The sequence below is a fragment of the Poecilia mexicana genome, unplaced genomic scaffold, assembly GCF_051168715.1.
Source record: "Poecilia mexicana isolate PSO_F unplaced genomic scaffold, ASM5116871v1 scaffold_4, whole genome shotgun sequence".
In the NCBI taxonomy this organism is placed as follows: Eukaryota; Metazoa; Chordata; class Actinopteri; order Cyprinodontiformes; family Poeciliidae; genus Poecilia; species Poecilia mexicana.
The window spans coordinates 4161276-4188943 of NW_028263373.1; the positions used below are offsets into that span (position 1 = coordinate 4161276).

The window sequence follows — 27668 nt, forward strand, 5'->3', positions numbered from 1 at the left end:
GGAACAGTTGGTGAAGCTATTGTTGTCATGAACTTTGCAAACACTGCACATTATTCACATCTTTCCAGAGCATCTGTGTTCAGCTGCATGTCTCTTTAATAAATCCATTGAAGGAACCTTTACTGCTATTAACCATGAACTTTCTTTATTTTCCTTTTCATAGATATTACTACTTGATCATTGCTCCAATGTTTGACCATTTTCATGTATCTGTTTGTAGGCGGAGCCACTGATGCATTAGTTGATATCCTTGTTCTCATTTACTTCCTCGATCTTGAAAGTATTCCTGTTCCATTACTGCTGCCTTCTTGCTCCCTGTTTTTCCTATAGAAAGTATTCCTTGCTCATTCTCTCTATTTTCAAATAAGTCTGTTCCTTGGACAAACCAACTGATGAAGTTATAGTTGACGATATCCTTGCATAGACAGTTGATTGTTTTCCTTTCCGTGGCTCAGTTCTTTTGTGTTTTCTATATCTTTCTTATGAAATCAACTAAATATCATAAAATTCAATTATGTGTATAGTATTAACCAAAATCTATATGAAAAACATTTCAAACATTTATATCCACTGATCCATCATCTATATTCATTTATCCTTGCATGGTTTTATCTCCAGCTTTCTCTGGGTGAGAGCCCAGAATCACCCTGGACAGGTCCACCAGTCAATCACAGGATCAGTTAATAGCTTTTAATTGACTATGATTTCATACTTTTTTCAAAGTTTCCGGGAAACCCTGTGTTCACTTGAAAAATGTTCATGGAGTAAGTAATTCTACAAATGAGCAAATATATTACAGCCATAAAGAAAGGGCATATTTCAGAGATGTCGAAGAAGAAGACAAAAAACGAAATGAAGAGCTTGTTTATTTTAAGCAATTAAAATGTTCTCCATGAAACTGATTTGAAAAAGTGTTTTTTCTTTTTCTTTGGTTTAGGAATTGTACTAAAATTCACTGTAGTTGCTTTTTTTGGCTTTACATAAGTAAGTATTTCATACAGAGTGTCATCCTGTAGGGTGATCCATCGCTTCCACCTCCCTCCTTCCAAGTCTGACTTTTTTCTCTACTTAAACTCTTCCAGGTTCCCAGTAAATGAAATGCTGTTTAAATAAAGCCAACTGCATCAGTGAGAAGAGCTCCGACTTTTAAAGCAAAAAGTGCTTTAAAATGCACAACAAAAACAAATAGTGTGAAGAAGCAACATAAAAAGCTAGAATGATATGCAACAACTATAAAATTAGAAACGCGTGCTTTCATATTCCTCACCACAGATAGGAATGTCGCAGAGCTCCATGGGGACAGCGTCATCCAGCGTGAAGCACCAGGGGGCATCTTGGGTTCCCCCCGGGTTGCGGCAGTAAGAGTGGCCCCCGTTCAGCTCTGTGTAGCGGACAGCCAGGAAGGTGTGGCTGTGAGGATACTGCGAGTTCCACGGCTGACACTGACGGCCCGATTTGGTCACGCTCACTGTCCCTCTGTAATCTACCCCAGTGTTGTTGTAACACTTGTGACCTGGGAAGCATAAAGATGAGGTAATTACTCCCTGTCCCAATAACCGTTCATTTAACAAATTAGTAGTTTAAATAACATCCCAATTTAGAGCCAAGCACTTTATATATATACAAATTAAAGAAAGTCTGCCTTTCTTTTGCTTTTTTTAAAGTGGAAAATTAGATCTGACCAAAAAAAGAGCTTTTTGGGCTCTCTAGGCCTTCCACGTATGCACAGACACATAGCATTTGTTAATGCCGACTTCAATTGCTGTAAACAGAAAAACAGATTATTTTCTTTATAAAAAAAAGAATATGTCAAATGTGACAGATATAATGAAGATATTTACTACAAAAATCATCAATGCAGGAAAGTGAACAGGTAAGGAGATCACAATGCTCATCACTTATCAAAAAGTCATATATTGTAGAATACTGGGAAATCTGTATGTAAATAATAACTAATTTACAGAGGTGGGCTCACTTTCAATAATCCACTAATAATAAAGCTGATTTTTTCAATTTGCTAACGTTAAAAACATTTAGCACATTTAACGTCCCCTAAATTACATTTTCTGGATGAACTAAAAAACGCTAATTTACTTGGCTGTTTTGTAAACTTTAATTTGAATGAAGTTCAACATCTGTGTTTAAGTTTTGATTATCTACTGAAGGGGGTGAAGACTGAACAACAGTTTGTTTCCTTTAATCAAGTTCTCTCTTGTTTTTCCCGCTAGAATTTTGTTTCAAATAAGAAACATACAGAAACTAAATAAAACACGGACAGCAGACAACAAGATAAAACAAAATCTAAGGGTATTATAGAACATTATAGAACTTAAATTAAACGTTATTGATGCTCGAGTGCTGCAGTCTTTCAAGCAAAGATCAAAATTTAATTGAATTTAGCGCATTAGCTTCTGTTTAATACCATTTAGATGTAGTACTTTAACATTAGCAGAATTAATGTTTATGATTAGTGCTAAATAACAAAGAATGCTACAGATGCATTGATCTCTGTGGTCAACAATGAAGCAAACCAATAGAGTGGTCTTACTCTTGTTAATGGGTTCAGCCATGGGAATTCCAATCCTTAAACAGTTGGCTGCCTTTGGGCTGTCGAAGGCAGCTAGCTCGTCACAATTCGGCAGTTTTAGGCTTTTCAGTATGATGGGGTTGGAGCGGGCAATGATGTACTCCGTCTTGCATAAATCATTCTCCAGGATCTCACATTCGTCCTTACAAAGGTCCCGAGGTTTGTCAATGCCTGAGGTGCGGTCGCATGTTGGGAAGGCAAAGTGGCAAAGGGAGGGGATGGCAAACTGGGAGCAACGATCCGACAAGTGATTGGAAGTTCCAATCATGGTGAAGGCAGCTGGAAACAAGAAAGGGAAAAGTTTGAAATGTTAGTATGAAAAAAGAAGGAAATTAAGACATTTAAATCTATTTTTAAAACGAAGTACGGTAGCCCATATGATATTTTAAAGATTGTCAAAAGTTTACAACAGTGTTCCTTATGGATGCCATCCCATTCTTTTTACTGGCTTCTTCTGCTATCTATAATAATACAATACAATAATTCAGGGGAAAAAAAATAAAACTGATGACCACAGATGCAGTTTTCAATGTGTAACTCTTGGCTCTGAAGTTATTACAAGCATATGCTTTTTCTGTCGCTGCCATGACCAGTGCAATTGCTTTGTCTTGAGTAGAGAAGACGACAAAAGAATAAAAAGTTAAGTGAAGTTGGTCACGATCCAAATGTTCCTGCTGCACATGCTGTTTGAATAAAAGTGATTATAAAGACTAATAAAGGTGACAGTTACTCCATGATGCTGAATATGTATTCCAAAGCTGAAACATATATGATTTACAGCTCTACCGTCAGCTTATTATTATACAGTGGCTACATAAATCCGCTGCATCACATGTCCTTGATGTTCCAGATTAAAGTCTGGGTTCAGACGATGGCTTGTCCGTGAACTGTTCAGGGAGTGAAGCTGACAGCTGCATGAATGTCATCAATAACATTCAAACTCAACTGCCTTCGGAGGACATGTTGCACGCAAAAAAAGCAAAACAAAAGAGCCAAAGCGGAAACGCAGACGTCTATAACAGTGTGGCTCTTTGGGCCATGTGTGCTCCATGAATGGAGAACACAAAGCTGAACTCTCACTGAACTCTGAAGGCCTGCCGGCTTTCCCAGACCCAACGAACATGATTAAAAACCTCATTCACAGAAGGTTCTAGTGATATGCAGAGAAGCCAAATATAAAGATGGCTATACTTTAAGAGGGATTTACTATAAAAAAAATATTTTCACATCACAAGGAATTCTTTAAGTTATCTTGTAGCAATGAATGCTGGGGGTTCTTTCATAGTCTTGCAACATTCTGTAGCGGCTACCTAACCAACAGAGCCCTTTATGGCTGTGAATTGGATCTTCATGGCCAATTCTCACAAAGTTAATTGCTCATAAAACATTAATGTAGGACAACTGCAAATAAAAAGTGGGGTCCATGTACTAGCCAACATGAACTGATGTCATTAGTGTATATTTGAGACACATGGGGACCCAGTAGGTTTTACCACAATGGTTTGCTTTTAGTCAACCCTGTCAGGTTCTGTGCTAATACCCCACGGTGTCGCTTAGCCTGAGCAAAACCCACATGGGGCCCTAAATCATATAGTAGATATGCTAACAATTGCTGTGATAAAAACACATTTTGCTTTGTTGTTTTTTAAATGTTGTCCTTTTCTTAATAATACACAGAGCATTTCTATTAGCATTTCTATTTGTTGAAAAAGTAATGCATATAGATTACAAACAATCCCATAAATCTTACTTACATTGCAACCAAAAAGCACATGTATTTATACATGAAAAAAAAAAAGTTCCAACAATTAAGCAGCTAAACAACCCATATTGTTGGCATCTGGTTGGCAGTTGATAGGCATAGTGCAGAGCAATCCTCTTTGAAGCTGTTGTATTTGGAAGTGTTTGTGTTCCTAATGAAGCTATTCACAGCTGAAACCCAGTAGTCTGTCCATTCTCTGCCCACTTCAGCATTTCATTGTCAATGTGTGCTAAAAGTATTGGTGTGGATTTATTTATCTAACAGACTGCGGTACACCACACATGCATTTCTGTTTAAACTCTTAACCTAGCTACATCACCACTGGAATATTCACAATGTGTCAGTTTGTCCATGATATTTGCCATAGACAGAAATGTTCATGTTACTATTTCTTCATATTCAAATTGTTAAAGTAGAAAAACTATAATTCAACAGGGAAGGGAGGGTACCTGTAGAGGAGTATAAGCGCTTTTTTAAGTGCCACTTTAACATAAGTAGAAAACGTGGAAAATCAGGTGTGACTCAGTGGTTTAGATAAACACAACCAGCTGGGTGAGACCAGGCAGAACTACAGCAGATGGTCAGCTGACCTACCTCTGCTCCAGTCAGTGGTACAAAGAACACGACTGAGCAGAGGCCAGACAACTGATAGTAAGGTGGATCAATGAAGTATCTGTGTAGGACACACATCAGGTAACATCATGGGTCATGCTATGGATCAGCGATAGAGCAAAAATGACTATGCAGCTAACGCACTATGTTTATCTTGTTTGATGTCAGTCTAAGATATAACTAAGATCTGAATGCTAGAACACTGCCTTTTCCAGCCTGGCCCTTTTTTGAACCTGTACTCCTCACTCTGATGTTCCTAATAAATGTCTAGAGAGGAATCAGCCGACTCAAGTCTCTTCACTCAAAAGCGAACACAAAGTTCTTAATACTTCTGTAAAGGAAACTTTTACAGAAAGAGAAATACATTTTCTTGAATTTGTAGTTTATAAAATGTAATATGCTGTTTTTGTCCATGTCATTCTTTTAAATATCAATAGGTCCTTCCTGGTTGAATAAAGTAATACTAATAATAACAATAAGTTAAATGTACTTGTAATGAATTCAGTCAAAGCAAATATGCAAACAAAACTGAATAAATAGAAATAATTCAATTCACTAAAACTGCAGCACAAGTGCATTTTTCTCACCTGTGATCTGAGTCTCAATCTCCCCCTGCATCTGCAGGGAATCGACGTAGATGGTGCGGTTTCCAATGAAACGAGCGCAGGCTATGCCTCTGTATGGCTGGCAGAATCCATCTTCATTCAGATCCACCCTGACAGCAAAACAGAGGGGAGAGGAGGATCACTTTTAAAGTCATCTGTAGTCTATTACCACATCTTTCTGGGCCACTTTAACAAACAGCAGAAGCAGATGGAAGCAGGAAGAAAAGCAGCCTGTTGAAACCACAAGGCTGCAGTGCACAGCACCACCTCTAGAGGTCAGTCCAAGGTTGACTATTAGACCAAACCACACAGTTAGAAGAGAGGCTGGTTCTGGTTGCTGCCTTTGCTTGGCTAACGATAAGTCACAGTCCTGTCAAAGGCTGAGATTTAAAACACCCATGCATGCAAATCACAGTTCACAGCACATATGTAAACCACATTAGGAATTAATATTTGGCTGATGTTGGAGAAATGTCACTTCAGGGCATAATTTAAAACATGTGCAGAAAGAGCAATCATGGTTTCACAAGTATTCAAATCCAGCTTCATATCGGGTTTTTTTTTGCGCATTACACCAACTTTTTACTTCTTTTAAACTCGCTCCCCACCACCTTCGTCTTGCTCAAAGTGGCCTGATCTCTCACCTCTCCTGTTCTATATATACATCCATGCACACTCCAACCGCATGCATCCTAGCGAGCTACTCGCTCAGCGTGAGATCACTTAGTCATGAGCTTTAAGTCATGCCATATGGGGACTTTAATACCAGGCAAAGCCACATTAAATAGTACAGGGGAGGACATGATGCCACTGGGCATAGAGGCGCATTTCTGGGGGGATGTAAAGTACATCCTCATGCTTTAGACTCTATAGCTGGAATAACCAGTGGAAAAATCCTGCTGAAATGAAAAGGACTGTAAAGACTAGCAAAAAGCATTCAACAATAAACATTTTCAATAATTAAACTCAAAAATGGCTACTCATATTATATAGATCCATTGCATTCAACTTTATACAATTATTTCTTAATATTTACGACCACAGCTAGCGAAAAAACCTCAAAATTCAGTTCTTTCCCCTATCCTCACAGAAAGACAACGCCAGAAGACGATGTTGTTTCCAAAATCAGTGGCTGTGTAATTGTCACATTTGACATCTGCTGCTTCCCCCGCGACCCGACCCTGGATAAGTGGAAGGAAATAGATGGATGGATGGATGGATGGACATCAAACACCCGAGACCCCATGTCTTTCTGCTCTTCCTATAGATTTCATTAACTGAATACGTCTATGTTTGGTGGTTCTTGAAGAACTGATGGCACTGACTCTAACAAATATCCTACAAACATTTAAATGGACTTAGCTTAAAAATCTTATAAAGGTAGTGGTTATTCTTGTTGATTGTGCATCTCTTTCTAATAATTTTTTCATCCACTCAACTTTCTATGCATGTACAGTTCAGCCTAACATTGTTTATACCCCAGGCAGATTTAGCTTGAAATGAATATTTTATTTTTACCAACACTTTTGACAGGAAGTAATATTAACGTTTTGGTGAGACCCAAATGGAGTTTCGTCTTGAATATTAGAGACTCTGTCAAGAGAGCTAACAATTAGGGTGATGGCAAAGAGGACTGTCCCTTTTTCAATAACAAAAATCATGGTTGAAGGAAAAAAAAATATTCAGCAATATAAATCTGTCAGAGTGTTAATAAAGTTGGGTTTAGCTGTACTTGGATACAGTGTTTTGTGAAAACTTTCTTAAATCTTTCGTGGCTCACAGTTTCTCCTGGAGAGCGTCAATGACTGTCTGCTGGAAAACTGTTAGCTCAGCAGTTTTCTGTATGATTGTGGAGGCCAGAAATGGCAATTACATTCATTAAATTTCCATTTTGACTGGATTTAGATAAAATTCTAATACTTTGGAAAATCTATTTTGATATTTTCATGAACTGTAATCACCTAAATTAACAGAAATAATTGCTTGAACGTATCATGGTGCATGTGATGAATTTGTATCATCATTTTCACATTGGAAATGAATTACTGAAATACATTAACATTGTGATGATGTTCCAACTTCTTGAGAAGCACCTGTTCCTGCATTATGAGACTTTTTATAATAAAAAGCTGTTGAATGATACATTTATAGACAGAAAGATGGGGAACTTCGCAGTTTTGATGCACAAAACAAATAGATGAAACCAAATAAATCATATTTTTCAAGGTTTGATCTGCCAATCAGAGCTGATGGAGGTAAAATTGGTAGATTCTGATCACTGGCAAGTTGGTGCATTTCACTACTATTGAATCCACAAAGATCAAAGCTGCTTTAAATGGCATCAAAACTACAACTTAATGCACACACAAGCAAGAGCATGTGGGAATCCATATGTGCAAAATCACACAAATCACACACACCATTCTAATGACATCAAAAGGGTGTGCAAGTTTGGTGCGAGTCAGGGGTCAGTAGGTTCCTTTTCTCTGAGGAGTGTTAAGTGACTGAGAGGCCAAGGTCAGACCACCTTTACCCCTCACTGTGCACATCTTAATGGACTTTCCAGACACAGATGAACACAATAAATATAAAAGCGCTGCTCTGCCTACTGTTGGTTAACAATATCACATTTTAAGATGGTTTTAGCAGATTATATCCTTAGAATATGGAATTTCCTACTAAAATATTGACATAAAAGTCAAATGTGTGTTGTGGTCTGTCTGCAGAAGTTTTTGTAGGTCTTAAAAAAAGCCACAAAAGAATCTTCTCTGTAGGAAAAATAAAGAATCTTTTTCAAATTAAAAAACAGTGAGCAATAAATCTACATAGTGGGACTTACATGTTCAATAAATTCAGATTTTCATAATGAGATTTAATTGACTTGTAAACGAGATGAGCCACAGTTAAAAGGATGCGAGTACAACAAAGGACACACGTGTGCATACATGCACAAAAATGGAGTGTCCAGACAGCAGAGAGGTCTGTGCGTCACCGAGAATGTAGGACACACACATTTATGCAAGCAGAAAGCCACACACAGACGAGCAAATGACAAGGGAGAGCAGACGATCCACCACAATTCAGCAAGGTCCCTGCAATGAAATTATAACTTTGCTTGGTCCGAACATCTTTTAACCAAGGTCGGCCTGCATAAGTCACCAACACTGCCCTGTTGGACAACATTTCCTTACTAAATCAACTTAGATTTATAATAGCCTTCATACAAAACTGAATTTTAGCATAAAAATGTAATGTTTCAAAACAGAAAAAGAAGACTGATTGTGAGAAATCTGAGGTTTTTGGAAAGTAAGTGTTCTTATTCTTGCATCATTTTATTGTTTGTGAGAGAGCAATCCCAAAGAAGGAAAGCCAACTGCGGTTTCTATTTGTGTAAACAGTGGATAGTTGTTTGGGGCTTTTATTTTACACACCAACGCCACAGGCCCTCTGTAGAAATGTTTTATAACCGTCAATTATAAGGAAAGCATTTTCCTCCTAGACTTGATTTACAGTGGAAATATAAAAAGAGAGACAAGCCTTTTTGTTGAAGATGTGTAAACCAGGAGACTGAAAGTCAAACAGTTTTTCCAGTCATTTTATTTGTTCAGGTATGTGAGTACTTGCTCTGCTTTTAGTGACAGAAACTTGGAACAGAGCAGTGGATGTTCCTGTTCAGAATGATTTGACTCTACACATGGACATTGTATCAGTCATTTAGTTCTGTTAACAATCCATTAAAACATTTTCTTATGGGTTTTATAACAGGCATCATCCAAAAATGTGGAAAAGGCCCAAAATATTTCCATTCACAAATCCCCAACAAATATTAGGGATTGTTTTTTTTTTTTTTTTTACCTACATCCACAACACTGTGTGGTGAAAAAAAAACACTACAAAAACAACACACCATCAATACAGAGAAACATGGCAGCACCATGTTATGAGAATGTCTTTCTTCAAAAGAGAGAGAACAGGTCAGAGTTAGTGGGAGGATAGGGCTATAACTGGACAATCCTTTCAGAGGCTTCAGAAGACTTGAGACGGGGTGAAAGTTCAACTTCCAGCATCATGACCTCAGACTGGTTTAGTTTAAGGACATTTAGACATTAGGACACCCCAATGTCCAAACCTAAATATAATTGGGAACTTGTGATACATTTTCTTAAATATAAGCTGAAAGACTTTTAAAGTTGTAAAGAGGTTGTAAAGAGGAAAGGGTTCAAATTTCCAAATGTGCAAAACCGGTAGAGATAGTGTACAAGACTAATCTACAAAGTACAGATTCGATACAAATGTGTGCCACAAACTTTGGATTTAATTTGTGAAAACATCTGAAAACCTTAAAACTACACACTACACACTGTAACGTGTCAAAATGTAAAACAATGTAGGCCTACTTTTATTTTACATATTATTTTTACGCACTGTAAAAATAATATGACACATAGGTCAGTTTCTCTTAGCCACTCTTAGAAACAGGAAAAACACTTCTGATCTTCAGATGGCTACAGAAACACTTTATTTTTATTTTATTTTTTTTGCCAAAATCTCTCCTATAGCAACCGTCATAGCAATAATACAATGTAATTACAACTGAGACTGTGACAATAAACCACATTTATCTTGCTCAGTGAGGCTCAACTTGTACATGTTTGGAGCAAATGTATTCAATTTAAGTCAGTTTTTCAGGTTTTCATCACTAAACTTACACAGGCTGTTTACTGTATATAATGTGGGTAGAGAGAAAAACTAAAATAATTGGGTGTGAAATGTACCCAGTCAATCCCCAAGTATGAGTTATTTGCCAAATAAAACAGATAAGCGATACCTTTATCCATAACAGTGACACGTGAGGACATAAATCTCCAAACTATGTTTCATGAAAGCTTCACACACATGACTTTTATTCACTTCCAGATTCTAGTAGAGTATATTGAGGAGATTATTTCAGGTCTTTTGACCTTCACTTTCCTTGCTGTATGAGAGGAAATGTATGAATAAAATAAAAGGACGCTTTGATCTCCGAGGTTACGGTTAACAGCTGATGACGGATGTAACATTGGAGGCAAAGGGAGTTACTGCTGCGAAGGTAAACGGATGGGTTGACTCCACTATTACTCATCTTCAAGGAGAAGTTGAACTCAACATCAAAGCTCAAACAACCAGAATCTTTTAAGGCTTATAATCGATCAAGATGTCAAGCCGCTCTCCACAGGAATAACCAGGCTATAATGGCACACGTCTCCAGCTGCTGCAGTTTTTCAACGAGACGGAGGCTAATGCTAGATATAATTTTCATGTGGTTTCTTCAAAATCTTCAAACTGAACCCAAGACTGTTTTGCATCTGACGGTGGATTTAACTGTGTTTAAATCTCCCACTTGATCTCATTAAACAAATACCTCAAAGTGCCTGAAGCCTCCACTGTTTATTTTCAGAACCGAGGTTTTGATTATGGACGAAATCTTAAGGACATCCACTTTCGCTCCCCGGGAATATTTAAGCTGAGATAACAGGTTTGATTTGAGTCTTGGGATTTAAGGATGTGAAACTAAAAGCTCGTTGTCAGAGAGAATGCAGGCGGAACAGGATTTGAGAGGATGAAGGAGGCGAATGGGTGGATCCCGGTGACATTTTAGATGTCAGGGTTTCATTTCCAGGAGCTGCTGTGGGTGCTGAGTGAAAAGGAGATGAGCTGCCAGCAGCAGGAGCTCACAACCCTCGTTGGAGTCCAACCCTCAACATGTGCTACAGGACTCTCGGGCTCGGCATGATTTCTTTAAGTGAACAAGACCAATAAATTTGATTTCTTTTACACCCATAATTGTGTCAATGTGTGAAAGAAAGTAGACTTCTTTCTTTCAAAAGGTACAGAGTTCCTACTAACTCTTTATGTTCAAATTCCAAACTTCTCCAGAATCAAATCTTCAGAGTACTGAAGGGATTGACTGACAGAAGTATGAATGGATGAAATGACCGGAGCTACATTCACAGAGCATTGCCTCAATTATGACTTTTTTTTTTTTTTTTTGCTGAAATCTCTCTTTTTTTTTGGCGTTCAGGAGATTATAACAAAACAAAGGAAGATAAGAAAAGAGAGATGTTGTCACTGCTTACTTCTATCATTGTTTGTGTCTGGCTTCATCTGTTCCAGAATTATGATCCATGTTTCACATCAATTACATAAAAGTTGGACAAATTACAACATGACCGTTCACAGAGGAGACACCTTGGAAACTATTGGATGTGTATCCAATTTAGTACCACATATGGAAATGGAAAAATCTGAGTTTTGAGGGGAGAAAAAAATCGGAATTGGGCCGTTCAGACTGGCATAAAATAATCAAATATGGGTAAGGGAAGTTACCTGGTGTGTGAATGTAGCCAAAGCGAGACAAAGTCAGAAGGGCTGCATGATGTTGGATGGATGGAGTGACTGATGGAGAGACATAGATAGAAAGACAGACTGCCAAATGGACAGACGGATGGCTAGGACACTTAGACAATCGGACGGGAACTCAAAAGATGAAAAACTAATATTTTTCAACAAATACTTCACTTTTCCAGACTGTGTAGAAACCTTGAAAGTGTGTCTCTCCTACTCTCCATTATATAGTACAAAACATCCATCTGACCCTAACTAAGTGATTTGGCTAGGTTCATGCTGCTGTTTTAGGATTCGGTTACATAGTGAAGATTACCAAGAGATTTCTTGGAAACTGAACAAAAGAACCAAAGCTCACATTTGAAATAATCATCTCAGGTTATTGAAAAACTGCTGGCGAATTATAGTTTCTGAATGAACCAGACTAAACACAGACAAGATGTACATCAGTGATGGATTGTTACTTATATCCAGCTATGTATGCATTCTTAGCAAAGGTTCTGTGATGTTAATCAATCACTGAGATTCTTCTTTGTTTGCAGTGAGCTGTGGTTAAAATGAAGCATTTGCATCAAAGGAAAAGTGTTCAACAATAAATCAGACACACTGGCCTTCTAGATGGCGTTTAACTTGATTGAAATAATAGAATAAATACTCTGTTTCTATCAAAGGAAGCCTAAGAAAGTCAGAACAAGGCAGCTTATGAGCTGCAAACTGTAAGTTGTTAAAAGTTGGACACACACACTCAAAGCTTTCTAGGCATGAACTGTCTCTGCACTATGAGAACTGACTGCGTGGTTCCACCGCGCAAAGATCTCTCACTGACCGGGAGCCAAAATGGCCACCAGAGGCTGAGGTTGACTGGGATCTCTGGTTGCCAGTGGCCCATGACCGCACTGGGAATAAAGAACCAGTGAGGGCAACTGAGGAGCTGGCGTCAGGATACAATGGAGAAAGAGAAGGCGCTCCGGGTCCTCATGTTACTGCTGCTCAACGATGGCAACAATGGATGCTTCTGTCAAGAAGAAGGAGTTTCAGGGTGAACTAAGAAAGGAGGGAAGCCAAGGAGAGTCATAAGGGATGGAGGTGATGTGTTCAGCTCTCATTTCAAAGAAGAAAAAAAACAGATCAAGCCTGACGGAAAGTTCTTTATGTAATTGCTCTGAAATCCCAGTTTTTCTTGGATTACAATATGAATGTTCAGTTTGACTTATGTATCTGTCAGAGCTACTGCACAGCTGCCAATTCTTCCAAAGCATTGAGATGAAGGAATCAACTCCTCTGGAAAACTTTGACAATACCAAAAAACACTCAGAAAACAGCTGAAAAAAAGTTATAAAAGTGGACCTCATATTATCTCATAACCCAACTGAGTTCACAGTTGCGTTATGTTCTTTTTTTGTTCCCGTTACTTAGTTCAAACTGGCATCAGATAGATGATTTCCACAATTATACTGTTATCAGTTTTAAGGAAGCGTATTGCATACATAATTTGTAGTTGTGGCTTTTCCAGATAAGCTGATGAATCTGTAGGAAAATATGTCATTTTTTCCAGAGAAGTTGTTACAGACAGGCACAGTTTTACTATTTGCAGGAGCAAAAGCGAAACGTTTAGACTCGAATTCCCCGGTAAACCTTTATTTAGTCTTTATGTCAGTTATTGGAACTCAAATTCAGACCTAATCTTAAACACTGCACCAAACTGACTCAAATTTATTTGATGTGTTGGACTTTGTTTCAGGAGAAGAACTTTGCCCACACAGGCAGGAAGTCATAACCGAGCATGAAGTTCAGAGCTTTTAATAAAAGGCTGGCTGCATACTTTGTAATTCAGCACACAGGAAAAGATTTGAACATCAATCCCGTCACTCCTCACAAAAACTCCTGACCTGGTGACATCACTTCCCCAGAGGACTGCAGGAAATCAGAGGTGAGCCAGTGAGTAAACACAGCGTAGGGTTTGGGGAGAAAAAGGGGGGCGGATGAGCCTGTCAGTTAAGACAGGAGGTGACGTGTGCTGCCAAAAAGACATTCTGTGATTTCTAGCTGAATGCATACAGGGTTCTGCAAAAGTATTCGTAACCCTTGAACTTTTTCACAAATTGCCAAATTACACCCAACAATCTTCTTTATCCTAAATTAACTGTGACAACAAGTACTGCATATAGTGGAGAGGAAAGAAATGGGACATATTAGCCATTTTTTTCAACAAATTGAAATCTTAATGTTTTGGTATGGAACCAACTTTTGACTTAATTAGAGCTGCAAGTTGTTTGGGGCACAGATTGGGGTTCAGATTAAGTGGAGAGCTTCTGTAAACAGAAACTTTCAAATCTTTCCAAAGATTCTCAATTACATGTAGGTTTGGAAAGTAACTGGCCAATTTAAACCTTTCTACAGTATAACCTACTGTCTGTATGTTTAGGGTCATTGTCTTGTTGGAACCTCCACACAAATCTCAAGTCTTCCAGCTTCCCTGTCTATGAAGAAAAAAAAAAACATCTTCACATCATAATGCTGCCACTACCATGTTTCACACAGGGAATGGTGTGTTCTGTGTTATTTTTTTGCCTCGCACATGCCTTTGCATTTCGGTCAAAATGTTAAATTCTGGTTTAAGCTGAGCAGAGCAGCTTTGTTTAAAAGTTCGCTGCGACCCCTGCAAAAGTTCAAGGTGTATGAATACTTCTGGCACTGAGCAGACAGATGGAGCACAATAGTCGTATTGTTGGATTCACAAATGGCAACATGAATGAAAACAGGAGGAAACAAACGTTTGCTTTGACTTATTCTACTCACTCTAGAAAATACTAAGGTATGCCAAAAAGAAAAATGTAATTAAGTTAAAAAAAAAAAGAAATAACTGAAGACATTGTTAGTTTGTCGATGAGAATTTCATTCAAATATGCAAGTGGGAGTAAAAGCTAGGAATATGAAGAATTTACCTCTCATTGACAATTCAAACTGTTTTCCATTTTTATTACAGTAAACGTTCCTTCCATTAAATGTTTGTTATTGACAGCCTTCCTTGATTCAACTCTGTGCTGCCTGCAACATCAGTGTGGAAATATTAACAGGAAAATAAAGTACAGTAACACGAGCAAAATCAAACCACAATTGCCTAAAGCAAAGATGTGTCGAGTTTAGACCCCCTCCTCCCTTCCAAAACACAAACACACAAAGTTTACAGTGTAATTTACAAGGGTTTGTTGCAGAGATCACAGATCACAATCTGAGCACACAAAAGGAAAAAGACAGGAGGACACATGTTTCGGCTGAGTGGCTGCTGAGCAGACATCAAGGGCGTGAAGATGCATGTTTTAACATGAGCGCGGCTTCCTGGTAAAAGTACAATAATCCATGAAGAGAGTGATTAAGAGACGCTAAAGACAGGCTCTGTGGTGAAACAAAACACTACTATGCTAAGAAGCTCATAAATAATCCCTCTTTACACACGCCGCTGTCAGAAATGTCTAAAGGACACAGAAAACAAACAGAATAGGCTTATGTTTTTGTAAAATATCAAAACACATTCATCCGGTAGTTAAACAATGTTGCTAATCAGCTGTTGACATCAGATTGTTTTCACTTTCAGCATTTGGCATAATCCTTTATATACTAATGTGGCCAGTAGCTACACTAGTTATTTATCACTGTAAATATGGAAAACAGATTGAGAAAAATATGAAAAGACATTCAATAAGTTAAGACCTGCAGTCAGACATTTACATGCATAAAAATGACAAATGGTTCGGAACATTCCCAACGAACGTGCCCATGCAGGACTCCATGTGGTTTCACACTGGGCTCCCCACAGCGGCACCCTGAATGACTGCAGAAAGGTGGCTTCATGGTGGTGCCAAAATATTATCCTAAATGAGGCTTTATGTTATTTTGTGTCAGTCCTCCGAACCGGAGAAACAGGCAGATCAGGATGGTCCCACCTGGGCTCTATCCTGTAGCTCCACTTAGGGCCTAGTCAGGGATGGATACATTTTACGCCAATAACCCGAGTTGGCATTTACCACCAGAATGTGCCTGGAGAAAAAACCTGCCTCCTGTGGTCCTACTTTGGACTTTCACAGTGAAGTCCACTTGTGTCTAATGTTTGGTACCAGGGTGCCTACAGATGTATTATCCCATATGGGTACTACATTGTGGTTTCAACAGGTTTTGGCTAACAGACCACCATGGCCTCACATGGAGCATTTTGCTGTGAGGGAGGACTGAAGGAGGGAGGGAGGACTGAGGACGGACGGACGGACGGACGGACGGACGGACGGACCTATATCTATATATGTGCCATAGGACAAGTAGTCCTGCTTTTCATTCCGGTATATCTGGGCAAGCTAAACCCAGATGTGGTCCATGTTTATTGCTACTCCCTTAGTCCAAAGAAATGAGCATCCCACTTCATCCTTGTTTGGGCCCTAAATATTGAGCCCACACAAGGCTGATTGCTGGTTTCATGGATGAAACCTGAGTAATGAAATGAAAGTAAAGGAATGTGGGCAGCACAGAGATGTAGATCCCACCATCTAATCAGAGAAAATTCATGACATTAATCTCCTGCTCAAAGACGGCTTGTGTGCAATGAATAATACATTTATGGGGGTAGAAATTAAAGGGAGAAGGAAAAACAAATGCTGATTTAAACACACAAACCATCCTCAGTGAAGCACTGAACCCCTTTTCACATGCGAGATGAGTGACAGTAATGACTTCGTGTTTCTCTTGAAGCGACAGCATTCAGTCATCCAAAGCCCTCTAAAATTCACATGAATGTTACGAACACTTTCACTCATGGAAAAAGTTTAATACTTTAGCTGACACTTAAGCTTGACATTTAGTTGCATTCTAAGTGAAAAGAGACCTATTTCAGAGTTCATTGTGCAGAATGGCCTCCAGTCATATGCACGCAATTTGGTGGGCGCCACGGCTGATGAATGTAAACTTGATTGAAACACTGACCTCTGTGGACAAAAGGAAAAAGGCCATCCTTTATCAACTTTCTTAACATGAAACTGTATTGACCCTGTTAAGGTCTACAAATAGGGAAATATCCTCACTCTTACATGCAGGTTTCTGATCCAAACCTCTAACAAAAGCTTTCACTTATACCAAGAAATATTTAGGGGACACTGTGGCCGTCTGTTTCCCTCACACATCACCGCTAAGCATACATGGGAGTATGGGTCTTTTTTTTCCTGGTCGGGAGCGTGTTCGGGGAGGGGTGTGTTTGCTGGAGGTTCAGGGCAGAGTTCAGGGAAACCCCGCATACCCAAATGTAGGCCTCGAAACCCTCGGGGAGAAACTGTGATTCACAAACCGTACACACAGACACTCTAACCACAGACTTTACCAGACATGACCTTGACCAGACCTGCCAACAGGATCACCAACAGACTGACACAAGGGAATCTGGGAAACAGGAAACAGGAAGTGGGCTATGTCCAATTGGAGTGTGAAGGCTCCGCTAATAATGTAAGAAAACTGTTGTGTGTGGCAAAGCGTGTGCAGACGGACTTAATGTCTTTGTAACAACCACTAATGTAAATTGGTAAAATAGTTAAAGCAGTCTCGTCCCCAAGAGTTTGCATGTGTGTGATGTAAGCAGCATTTAGCATGAGGGCAACTGAGCTACAGGGAGTTGAGTTGGAAGGGGGGGGGGGGGGGTATTGGGATCTCTGGTTTCAAACAGTGCCGGTGCCCTGGGACCAGGCCATGTCAAAGGGCCTGTCCCTGATGAGCTATATTACAGCCCCAATCTCCAATCAATCAGCGCCACCCTAAAAAGAATCCACAACAAGCCAGCAATTAAGCCCCACAGAGGATTTAACCAAACATGTGTGAGGGAGTGGGTTTGTAAGAGTGACTGTGTGCAAAGTTCTCTAGCTCTGTGATTCATGTGTAAGGGCCTGTGGTGAGACGGTGCAGTCTGCTCCGGATGTGCAAAGTAAAACACACAGGGGTGAAACTGTACCAGTAGGGTGTCTCCACTTCTCAGAATAGGTTATATGGAATTTTGCCAAAATACTGTTTTGACATTAATTATTGTTCAGGATTGATTGATAACAGCAAAGGCAATCTGGGAGCTTTACAAAGTCACCATTGGATAACTTGATACAATTTAAGAAGTTTAGTCGGACAACAAATATTGAATACTAAAATTATTCATATTTGAATCAGGTATATTAATTTGTATAGGAAACTAAGCTACTCAGATACTTAAACATGCTAAAAAATTTATTTAGGTGTCCCTTAGTTCTTAAACTTCAATATTTTCCACTCAGAAATCTTAATTACTGAATTTGTTTCATCACTGTAGTGTGAGTTAAACATATTTTAAAAAAGTGACATAAGAATTGGAGAACTCAGCCCTCGTATAAGTCTCACAAAGTGCTGTTAAAGTGGGTCAGTATGTAGCAGAGGAATACTTTCAGAAACTGAGTGGGCCTGTCATCCCCCCTCAGCCTGAATGGCTGCAGCACTTGTGGCGCGAAGCAAATCATCATCTGTCCCGGCCAACATCTGAGAACCACAGTGGTGTTGACACTGGCTCTGAGGTGAGCGGGAGTGAAACCGAAATCCAGAGTTTCTCAATGCGCCACACACAAGTTCTAGGTTTGAGTTAAGAGCCTATTGTGACCAAAAACAGCACTTACTCTATGCAGTGGGCTGAAGGGTTGCTGAGTGGGTCAAGACACTGGTTTTTAAAAGGTGGACTTGGATTACAACTGCATCTATCTCAGACTGAAGGACACTTTTGTGCCTCATCTCAGATTTTACACAGATAAAAACAGTGTAAAAAGCTGGGCAAGTTGTCTTACGGGGATAGTGGGACTACTTTTTTCAGTGTCTTCTGAGAATACTACAGCCAATTGTTTTTAAATGTCTTGTATGATTAAAGAAACAAGAGCCGTCACTCGGTATGCTTTAGATGTGGGTTTCCTTACAGATGAATAGAGCCATGATGTGTCTTTTCCTGTCTGGGTGTTGGTGGGCTAACCAGTTGCTGTGTATCCTTATTCATGTTGCAGTATACGTACATCATTCTTATATTGTAAAAAAGAAACGTATTATGTTATTTGATCAAATCTTCTGTTCCGTACTTCTTGTGGAGGAAGTGCTGCTGTGTTATGCCTTCATAGTTTTGTGATGTTAAGAGGAGTTAGACATTTTCCTGCCATAGGATAAATATCTTAAACTCATTTTAGAGAAGAACCACTCCAGTCTTTTTGCTCCAGGTTGTTTTCATTTCACTCAAACCTCTCTCCATTTTGCACATGAGAACAGATAATTTCACACAAATGTGTTTATCAATTGTGTATCCATTCATTTGTGTTGGTAGAAAAGTGTTTTGATCAACTGTAGTGAGTAATAATCATAAATATTTCAACTACAAAGTGCATGGAGTGGTTTGTTTTGAGGTTGCAAATGGATGAAATAAAAGGTAAAAGTGCAATTACGATATATGGCTACAAATGGGAGTAAGAATTGAAGAAGCTGGGAAATTTGACACGGTGACATGCTTACATTCTGTTTAGAAGCACTTGCTTCACCTAAAAACAAATATTGCAAATGAATGCAGACCACAGTGGTCTGCAGTGTACATAGCTATAGACATCTAACATAATAGTAGCTAGTGTAAAACTTTAGAAACTAGTATTTACAAGAATACCAAAGAAACTCTGGAGATTTGTACTCTTTGAAAATGTAGAACTCTCCTTCTCCTTAAAAGCTAACCGCATTTATCCTTGGATAAATGCGGTTAGCTTTAAGCTTGAGAATTCGTAAGAACTAATCTCCATTTCTTTTGACTGAAGAATTACTTAGGCAGCCCTCTGATGTTGGTAAGGCTTTGCCTTTTTACCAGATGGTTCCTCAATATGGTTGCAAGGGGAATGGTTGTTGAAGCTCTTGCAGCTTTTTATTTAGAAGAGAACCACCCAAGCAGCATGAATGGATTCAAGCACCGCCTGCCACTTCACACTTACTCACCCACTCAGCTTTATTTCTACCTAATGTTTAACAGTGCTGGAATAACTTGTCACTGCGAAATTGCAAACAACCATTTTACATCCATTTTGAGAAGAAAGTGTCTTTTGGAACATGATACTGACTAGCTCTAGTTAAATAAAAAAAAATACATAAACTATATTAAGAAGCTAGCTGATTGTACAGTGATGAGTGGTGGAAACAAAGAATGTCACATTACAAAAACCACTGCAAGTGATGAGAAGAAATATAAGAAAATGTGTTTGTTATAAAAGTGCCTCTGGGGTCAATAAATTTGAAAGGAATCTGTAATCAACACTTAATATGAAGAGAAACCTCTGCTATTAACTTGGTTAAATATTTCTTTGTGGTTAAACGTTAATTGTGGTAAGCTTCAGCTTGGACGGCCCAAATCAGAGCAAAGTCTAATTGTAGACTTTAGATAATTAGCTAAAAAAAACTCTTTGATGGCATCTCTTTGTCTCCCTGCAATTTCAAATCAAACCCAGATGACTTGTTTATTGTCTAATTACCAGTCTTAATAAATCACTAGTTAATTGCAGACACTGTAGCTACAAGAACTGCGGTGTTCAGGAATGAATCACCTACGATATTCCGATTGCTACACACGTAGGTGAAATGTGCTCAGGCAAGGCTGATGAAGCTTAAAGATCAACTTCTCGTGACATTTTTAAATCATCACACATTCGAGAAACGACTTCCTTAAGGCAATTTGTCAGTCAACTCCACAACTGCAGAAGGTGAAGACATACCGGCTACAGTCCTGTCCATGAAAAGCCAAGCGGCTCTCTCTTTTTTGTCTTCAAAACTTTTTGAATCTCTGACTGCATAATTGGATCGTCAGTGAGCTGCACACATGTGCTCCAAGGTCGATTTAATACACTGTGCTGACAGCTGGCTAATTACAGCGCCATCTGCGGCACGTCGGCTGTTTTCTTGCCCAACAGTTGCATGCAGACACGCCGGGCCTATTCACACGATCCACACACGATGAGGAAGAATTATACTACATATGTGTTTATATTATATCAAAGTTAAACACACCTGATTGGAGTAATCGCTTCGAGTGTTCAAGTTACACCCAAGCAAGATCTCAACTGGAAAATTAATTGCAAATTGAAAAAAAGGCTTATAAAAAAGGACTTAATGGATTGCAAAGAAACACTAGCAAAGAAATTTGAACACATCTACTTATCCAAAATGAACTAAAATGGCACTTAAAACCATTTGATCTACATATAAACCAACTTAGAATTACACAAACTTTAATTGACAGCAGCTAGACAAACTCCAATGAAGTTTAAGGAACTGCCTAAGAAAAGAACAGAGTGCAAATCCCATCAAAGTCAGGCAACTGTATGTTAAAAACAGGAAATATAGAAGCAATATAAAAGAAGGTTCAGGATGAGCAAGAAGCCGAGACAAAAAGAATGCAGTAAAAACAGATCACAGAGAATCTGTTCCTTGTTAAACCTGCCCAGTCTTTACTCTTCAGAATAGGGTGGACTGGAGAGGAAGAAGAGGCACAGCGGAGGGAAAAATGGAAAAAAAAAGCAAAGCAGCTATTTTTGTAATTGCTCTTTTTTCAAGCTGGTGTTGAGAGAAACGTGGTGGGGAAAGTTTTGAGAAATTTAAACAGCCTCGACAGCCTGGGTGTAGTGGTATTAATCTTTTCAGACAGCAAGAAAACCCCTATATTATAAACACAGACAGAGACTCCAGGATCAGCAGCCGTGCAGCATAAACTCTGTTTATGGCTACTGTCAGATTAGGAACTTCTATATCCAGAAAGTAAACATTTATTGGGAAATACAAATTAATAAATTTGGGCCTGCTGAGCAGCAGAAAGGAAACGGAAAAAAAAAATTCTTTATGTCTTTAAATGTTTATAAAACTGGCACTGTGTATTTATTTAAAAGTGGAGCTAATTGGGACAACCACAATACAGAGAACCTGGAAAGTACAACCCCGTATTAATATCACAAGCACTTTGGTGGAGGTGAGGTTTTCCTTCAAAACTTCACAGCGAAGGGAATAAGTAGAGTGATGAAATTAAGTTTCATGTTAATTAGACCAAAGTAAGACAAAAAATCCTAAACATTACAATACAACTAACAATAAGCAAGTAAAGGTCTTTATTGTTTGCATTATTTATTTTTCAGCAGGTTCACCAACATGTTTACTGTGTAGCTTTTGGAAACTTTTGGCCACATTTCATGTTGACATTTTTTTTTAAAATAGTGACTTTTGAGAGCTTACAAACAGTTAAGAACTTGTTTGCCCATATAGCCTTTTTCGCATTTTCATTTTTTGTCTTAATACAGATCATTTTGTCCTGTTAAACGTCTTGTAAACCGAATATTATATTGTCTTGTGAGATTCTTACAAATCTGTTTCTGTTCTATTAGAATCAACCAAATCTTCCTAAACTTGGACTGTATTAGAATTGGGATAAAACTTTTTTTATATACCAGCCAGACAGAATGTCTCTATATGTAATTAATTATGAAATACAAGGTATGATACAGAATCAAAACCTTTACAGTTTAAGCCACCTTAACATTCCACCAAGACACAAAATTTAACCTGCTAAAGCATATAAATTAACAAAATATAGATATCAATGATAAAGAACCATTTCAGGAGTTATTAGCAGCTTCTGATGTGACTTAACTTTAAACCTCCTGTCAGCTAACACGGTTAATCACATCTGATTGCCACAGACCCAAGAATCAAAGGAAAACATGCAGCACTGATGACACCATCCTCCTACTCTGAAAAGGCTGTTTTTCTTTTCCTCCTTTTACCCTCAATGTTTCCTCCACAACCATCATTTTCTGCAGATGAAGAAAAAAATGGCAGCACAAAGAGTAGAAAAAAATAATGATATGGTAAGTTGGGGGAGACTAATAAGAAGTAAGCAATATTTTTTTTCTACCCATATAAGCAATTGTAAATAAATTTCCACAAGGCAAAAGTTAGGCGAAAGGAAAAAATACTGTTGACATAAACCGAATAAAAGATGAGATTATGGGGCTTTTATCTAAGGTGCAACAAGAATTAATGTCATCCATTGTAATTGAAGAACAGAAAATAGCTGTCTCCTGTTGCTCCTTATTTGTTTGGTTCAGAAGTTGCAGTATTAAGCAAAGTAAAAGAGCAAAACTATTTACAAATGCAATCTGTCTCACCAATTTAATCAGCTTTATCCCTTACATCTTTGTGTCCACACGTAAATCCACTCGCTTGTTCTGTTTGCAGTTTTAGCTTGAACTTCTTCCAAAGCCTTCATTAACCTTCCTAAATTAAGCAGCTACAGTATTTACTTAACTTTGTTTAAGCTGTTCTTAGGTGTCATTTCTATTTTTGAGACACATATTAAGCTGATTTGTGACAAACATTTCCCAGAAGCCCAAACAATTTTCCTGAATTAAATCTTGACTTCATTGGAATGTTTTGGCTTTAAAGTGATCAAAGTTTGCCCTTTTCAGATCACGGAACAATACGAAATGGCAAGACAGTGGAAATCGACAGATCTCGCAGCGGCCACATGCCTTCTATATCTAATTATTCAGCTCGAACTAAAAGATACTCGACTCATCTTTGTCTGATTTCAGTATTTGCTTCTCATTCTCCAAGTTTTGCATTAATAAATTGTTTCTTTTTAGGACAGAACTCTGGACAAATATAGAACAAATGCATGTGAATTTAGATCGAAAGAATTTATAATTAAACCTCTACAATAATCTCTACACAGTTGACATTTATTTATAATCTCTTCAATGGCGACAATCCCAAAAAAATGACAAAATATTCAAACTATTTGAATAGCTTAAACACCAAATAATGGTTGAAACTGTAATGGTGGCACTACCACAGAAGCTAACAGCCTTCCTGATCTCCTTTATTGGGGGTACTACATTGGTATTTTCACTCAACGTTCTTATACTACGAAAATGACACCAGCGTTAGCGGCATGCTTCCTGTAAACATTTCCAGACTCAAATTTTAGGGTTTAGCACTTTAAACTCATTTATACATAATAAAACCACTGAATGAAACCTATAATAAACAGACTGAAGGAGAAGATAAATGAATGAATGGCACTTTTAGAAAATGAATAGGAAAAAAGGCTGGCAATAACAAATACTTGCCCATACTTTGTTTTCTTTATCCCTTGCTTATTCAGACTCATAGTGCACTGAAATTCCATACTTTACTAGACTGCATAGAAACCTTGTTATTCCTGTAACTAAGATCTGCTTTAATGCGCTTCTCTCCGTGACTTTAAGGAAGCTACACTGCCTGGACTCTGAGCGCTAACCTCTGAGCTGTCAGTTTGCCTGTGGCTAACCTTGAAACCTCACGCTTCAGGTTAGATACAAACACCCACACACACCCACCCACACCCACACACACACACACACACACACACACACACACACACCACACAGCTGTGATGTCCCGCTCACCACAGAGTGTATACTCTAGCCCAGCGTGGAGGGGATGGAAATCAGAGCACGAATCATGGCAAAGACAACACAGTACCTGAATTTCGCCTTGTGCTCAGGTTCAACACAGTGGGTGGTGTAAAACGTTTCCCCCCAAAATTTGTGAAGAACATTTGTTGATAGTAGAAACCGGGAAAATGTTAGTCACCATGTTTACCACCATGTTTGGAAGTAAGAAATTCTTCTTTTTTTTAGGGGGTGAAAAGTAAATGTGTAAACTTCCCAATCCCAAGGTTCTGCACCAGATGTTGGAAGTTTTGATGCTTGAACAGCTGCGGTATTAATAAGCAGGCGCAGGTCATCCCTTGTCATCATTAGCTGACCTCATCTCCGTGACGGCTGCCACCTTGACTCTACGGCTAATAAGTCGGGCGTGACACTAACGATGAGCAGCAGCGACAATCAGCACAATATCACTGTTGTTCTGCCGCTGTGCAAACAGGCCGCTGTCTGTTTAAATGAAGTCTGTAATGACTGTAATGACTTACCAGCTCACAGTAGTTTTTGCTTGACTGCAACACATTAAACATGTCAGGGTAAGAAGGAAATAAACCAGTAAATGTTCATTTTCTCCCATTTTTTGGGGGGGCATCTGTATAGTAATGGGTCTTGTTCAATGTGTTATTGTTCCTTAAATGTAGCATCTCTGTCCCTTTGCAGCAGATGCAAGAAGAAGGCAGTAAAAGTCTGAAAAGACGCCCAAGGTTTGATTTTGCAGTACAGCAGTACCAGTATTCAAGGCCCTGCATGGTTGGACCAAAGTCGAACTGATGCGTAGTAACGTGGTTACGAGATATTTGTTTTTGCACTCTGCCTTCACGGTCCGCAAGACGGTAACCACAGCGATTATGGCAGAGAGGAATGACTCAGAAGTTCGTCGGAGGAGGATATAATGATGGTGGTGGTGTTAGGGGTGGACGACATGAGGTCGAGAACAAAGTGATGCGATTTTGGTCCCTCAATTGCGACAATGAGAACTGATTTTGCCACTTTGGCTCGACCATGCAGAGCCTTTTAGAGATCACAACCACCCATCAATAAATGAAATCTGCAAATATTTGATACACCATCTGAAGATGCCTATAACCTCCTATTTCAATAGTTAAACACCAAATACACCTTAATATGCATTAATAAGCACAGCACAAAAAGTTTTAGTCACAACTACAGGAGCTAACATCTGATCTTCCTTATGTCCTCTCTTGGAAATACAACCAATCTACACCAAGGAAAATGACTGGCACTCCTGGAGTGGCTGCTTTGGCAATGCCAGCCAATGCCAAGCAGAACAGAAGCTAGGTATTTTAGCTTTCCAAGCTATATTTTCTTAGATATGTGCTACCGAAAAAATCTGTGAATGTGAATCCGTGAATATGAGATGGTTATAGTAAAGGATGGACTTTTTGCTGATTTATAGGATTGGAAAATTCAGAAAGTAAACCATGTTCACCTGGAAACATATTTAATAATCAAGGAGCCATATGAAACTGAAATCAGACTAATCTATTTTTCTCCTCCTGCAAGTTTCATTTTAGTTCATTTAGACTGCATAAATAGGTAAATGCCTCTGATTATCTCAAAGAAAGGCACAATCGGTTTAGAATTAAAAACAAATGACACAATAGCTAAAGCACACATAGAAGGACTTGTGTACGACTCTAGGTGACTGTGTATTCATTTATCTCAGCAAGGGGGTGGATTTACTAAATGCACGTTATCCAATCAGCGGCCACAGATTTGATGTGCAGAACGCTGTGTGGAACATGGCAGTGAGCCTCGGCATAATGTCACTGCGGAAAGTCATCCAGGCTGTGTCCTTTGATCCTCAGAGAATCAAATCAACAGACAGAGTTTGTGGTGTTTTATTCAATAAAGCTGAGGAAATGTCAAAACAAAGCTAAAGAAAACTTCCAGACTCAGAATGAATTTTCATCCTGACAAAAGTGTTTCAACGGCCAAAAGAATGTTCTCGGTTTGGTTTCATTTACCACCCTGAAGACCCCCTCCGTGTTCTGCTCATGTTGAGCAATCAGTGCTGTGGCTGGTTCTGCTGTACGCTCACACAGCTGGCAGATAATTGGGTTACTATTTAAGGCAATAAAATCAAAACCATAGAGACAGATGAGGGCTATTCTGCCATTTTGTGGATTTGAGGGAGCAAAGATTTAGTGAGAGTTCAGGGAGGAAGCATCTATAGCACTTTGTATACATGTTAATATTTTAGTTTATGTCTTGCCTAGTGGTCTCAATTATCCAGGCAGGCTGTGGTTACAAGCTGGACATCGTGTTTTTGCACCAGCATCTGTGTTGCAACTGGTGTGCATCCATTGGTCTGCTTGATTCCACATTCCAATGTTAGCTGAGAGTAAACAGTAACCATTTAAATTTGAACCATGTGAGCTTACAGAGCTGAAGAAGAAAAAAACAAAACAAAATGCTTTCATTTTTACTTGACTAGATGGATGCAGCATGTTGCTTTTACGAAGAACCAGAAATCAAAATGTTCCTTCGCCCCCCTCAGAATCAGGGAAGAGAGATCACACCAGACCTGTGCTGCAGAAGTCCTACTGCCCCCCAGGAAAATGTGGGCTTGATTGTAAAATTGTGTTGCTCCTTCCTAAGGCCAAACGTTGTCTGGCGAACACATTTCCTTTGGCTGTGCTTTTAGCTGTTGAGCCAGCTGGAGCACTCGGGTCATCTGGAATAATCTCTCTAGTTGTTGAAGAGTGCCTGTAGCTACTGGAGCAACTGCCCCGACAATAACCCAGTTAAACAGTCGCAATTCTACTTTCTTCGTCATTTAAATCAGATTCATTTCACATCAGTCAATTTTCCACCAGACATGCTTGTTTTTGATATTACATCTGTCCTTTCTTTATCAAAATGTATGTTGTTTTTTGTCATTTTTATTCACTTTGAAATGCCTTGCTGCTGACATGTGCTATACAAATAACATTTTGAAATTTGATTTTGATTTTATTTTTTATTTCTATAGCGTTTTTACTCTTAGGTTGTCGTGTCCGGCAGGATTTTCTATCACACTTTTTTCCTTCCACTTAACTTTCAATTGATCAGCTTGAATAAAGGACATGGAACAACCAGTCTCTTCTTTTGGAGCCTGTCAATGACGTCTGGACAACTTTTAAGACAGTAGTCTGACCAATAACAGTAAAAGCCACAATGGCTAT

The 27668-nt window shown here is 38.8% G+C and overlaps 1 protein-coding gene across 1 annotated transcript in view; it reads right to left on the reverse strand.

The window, feature by feature from the left end:
* The window catches only part of ror1 (receptor tyrosine kinase-like orphan receptor 1), a 139634-nt gene that overhangs the window by 11031 nt on the left and 100935 nt on the right, over nt 1-27668 (reverse strand). The window contains exons 5-7 of the mRNA XM_088004827.1: nt 5549-5676; nt 2549-2866; nt 1268-1513 (exon numbers count right to left, since the gene is read on the reverse strand). Coding sequence (XP_087860953.1) covers nt 1268-1513; nt 2549-2866; nt 5549-5676 — 692 coding nt within the window. The remainder of the gene's footprint in view (nt 1-1267; nt 1514-2548; nt 2867-5548; nt 5677-27668) is intronic.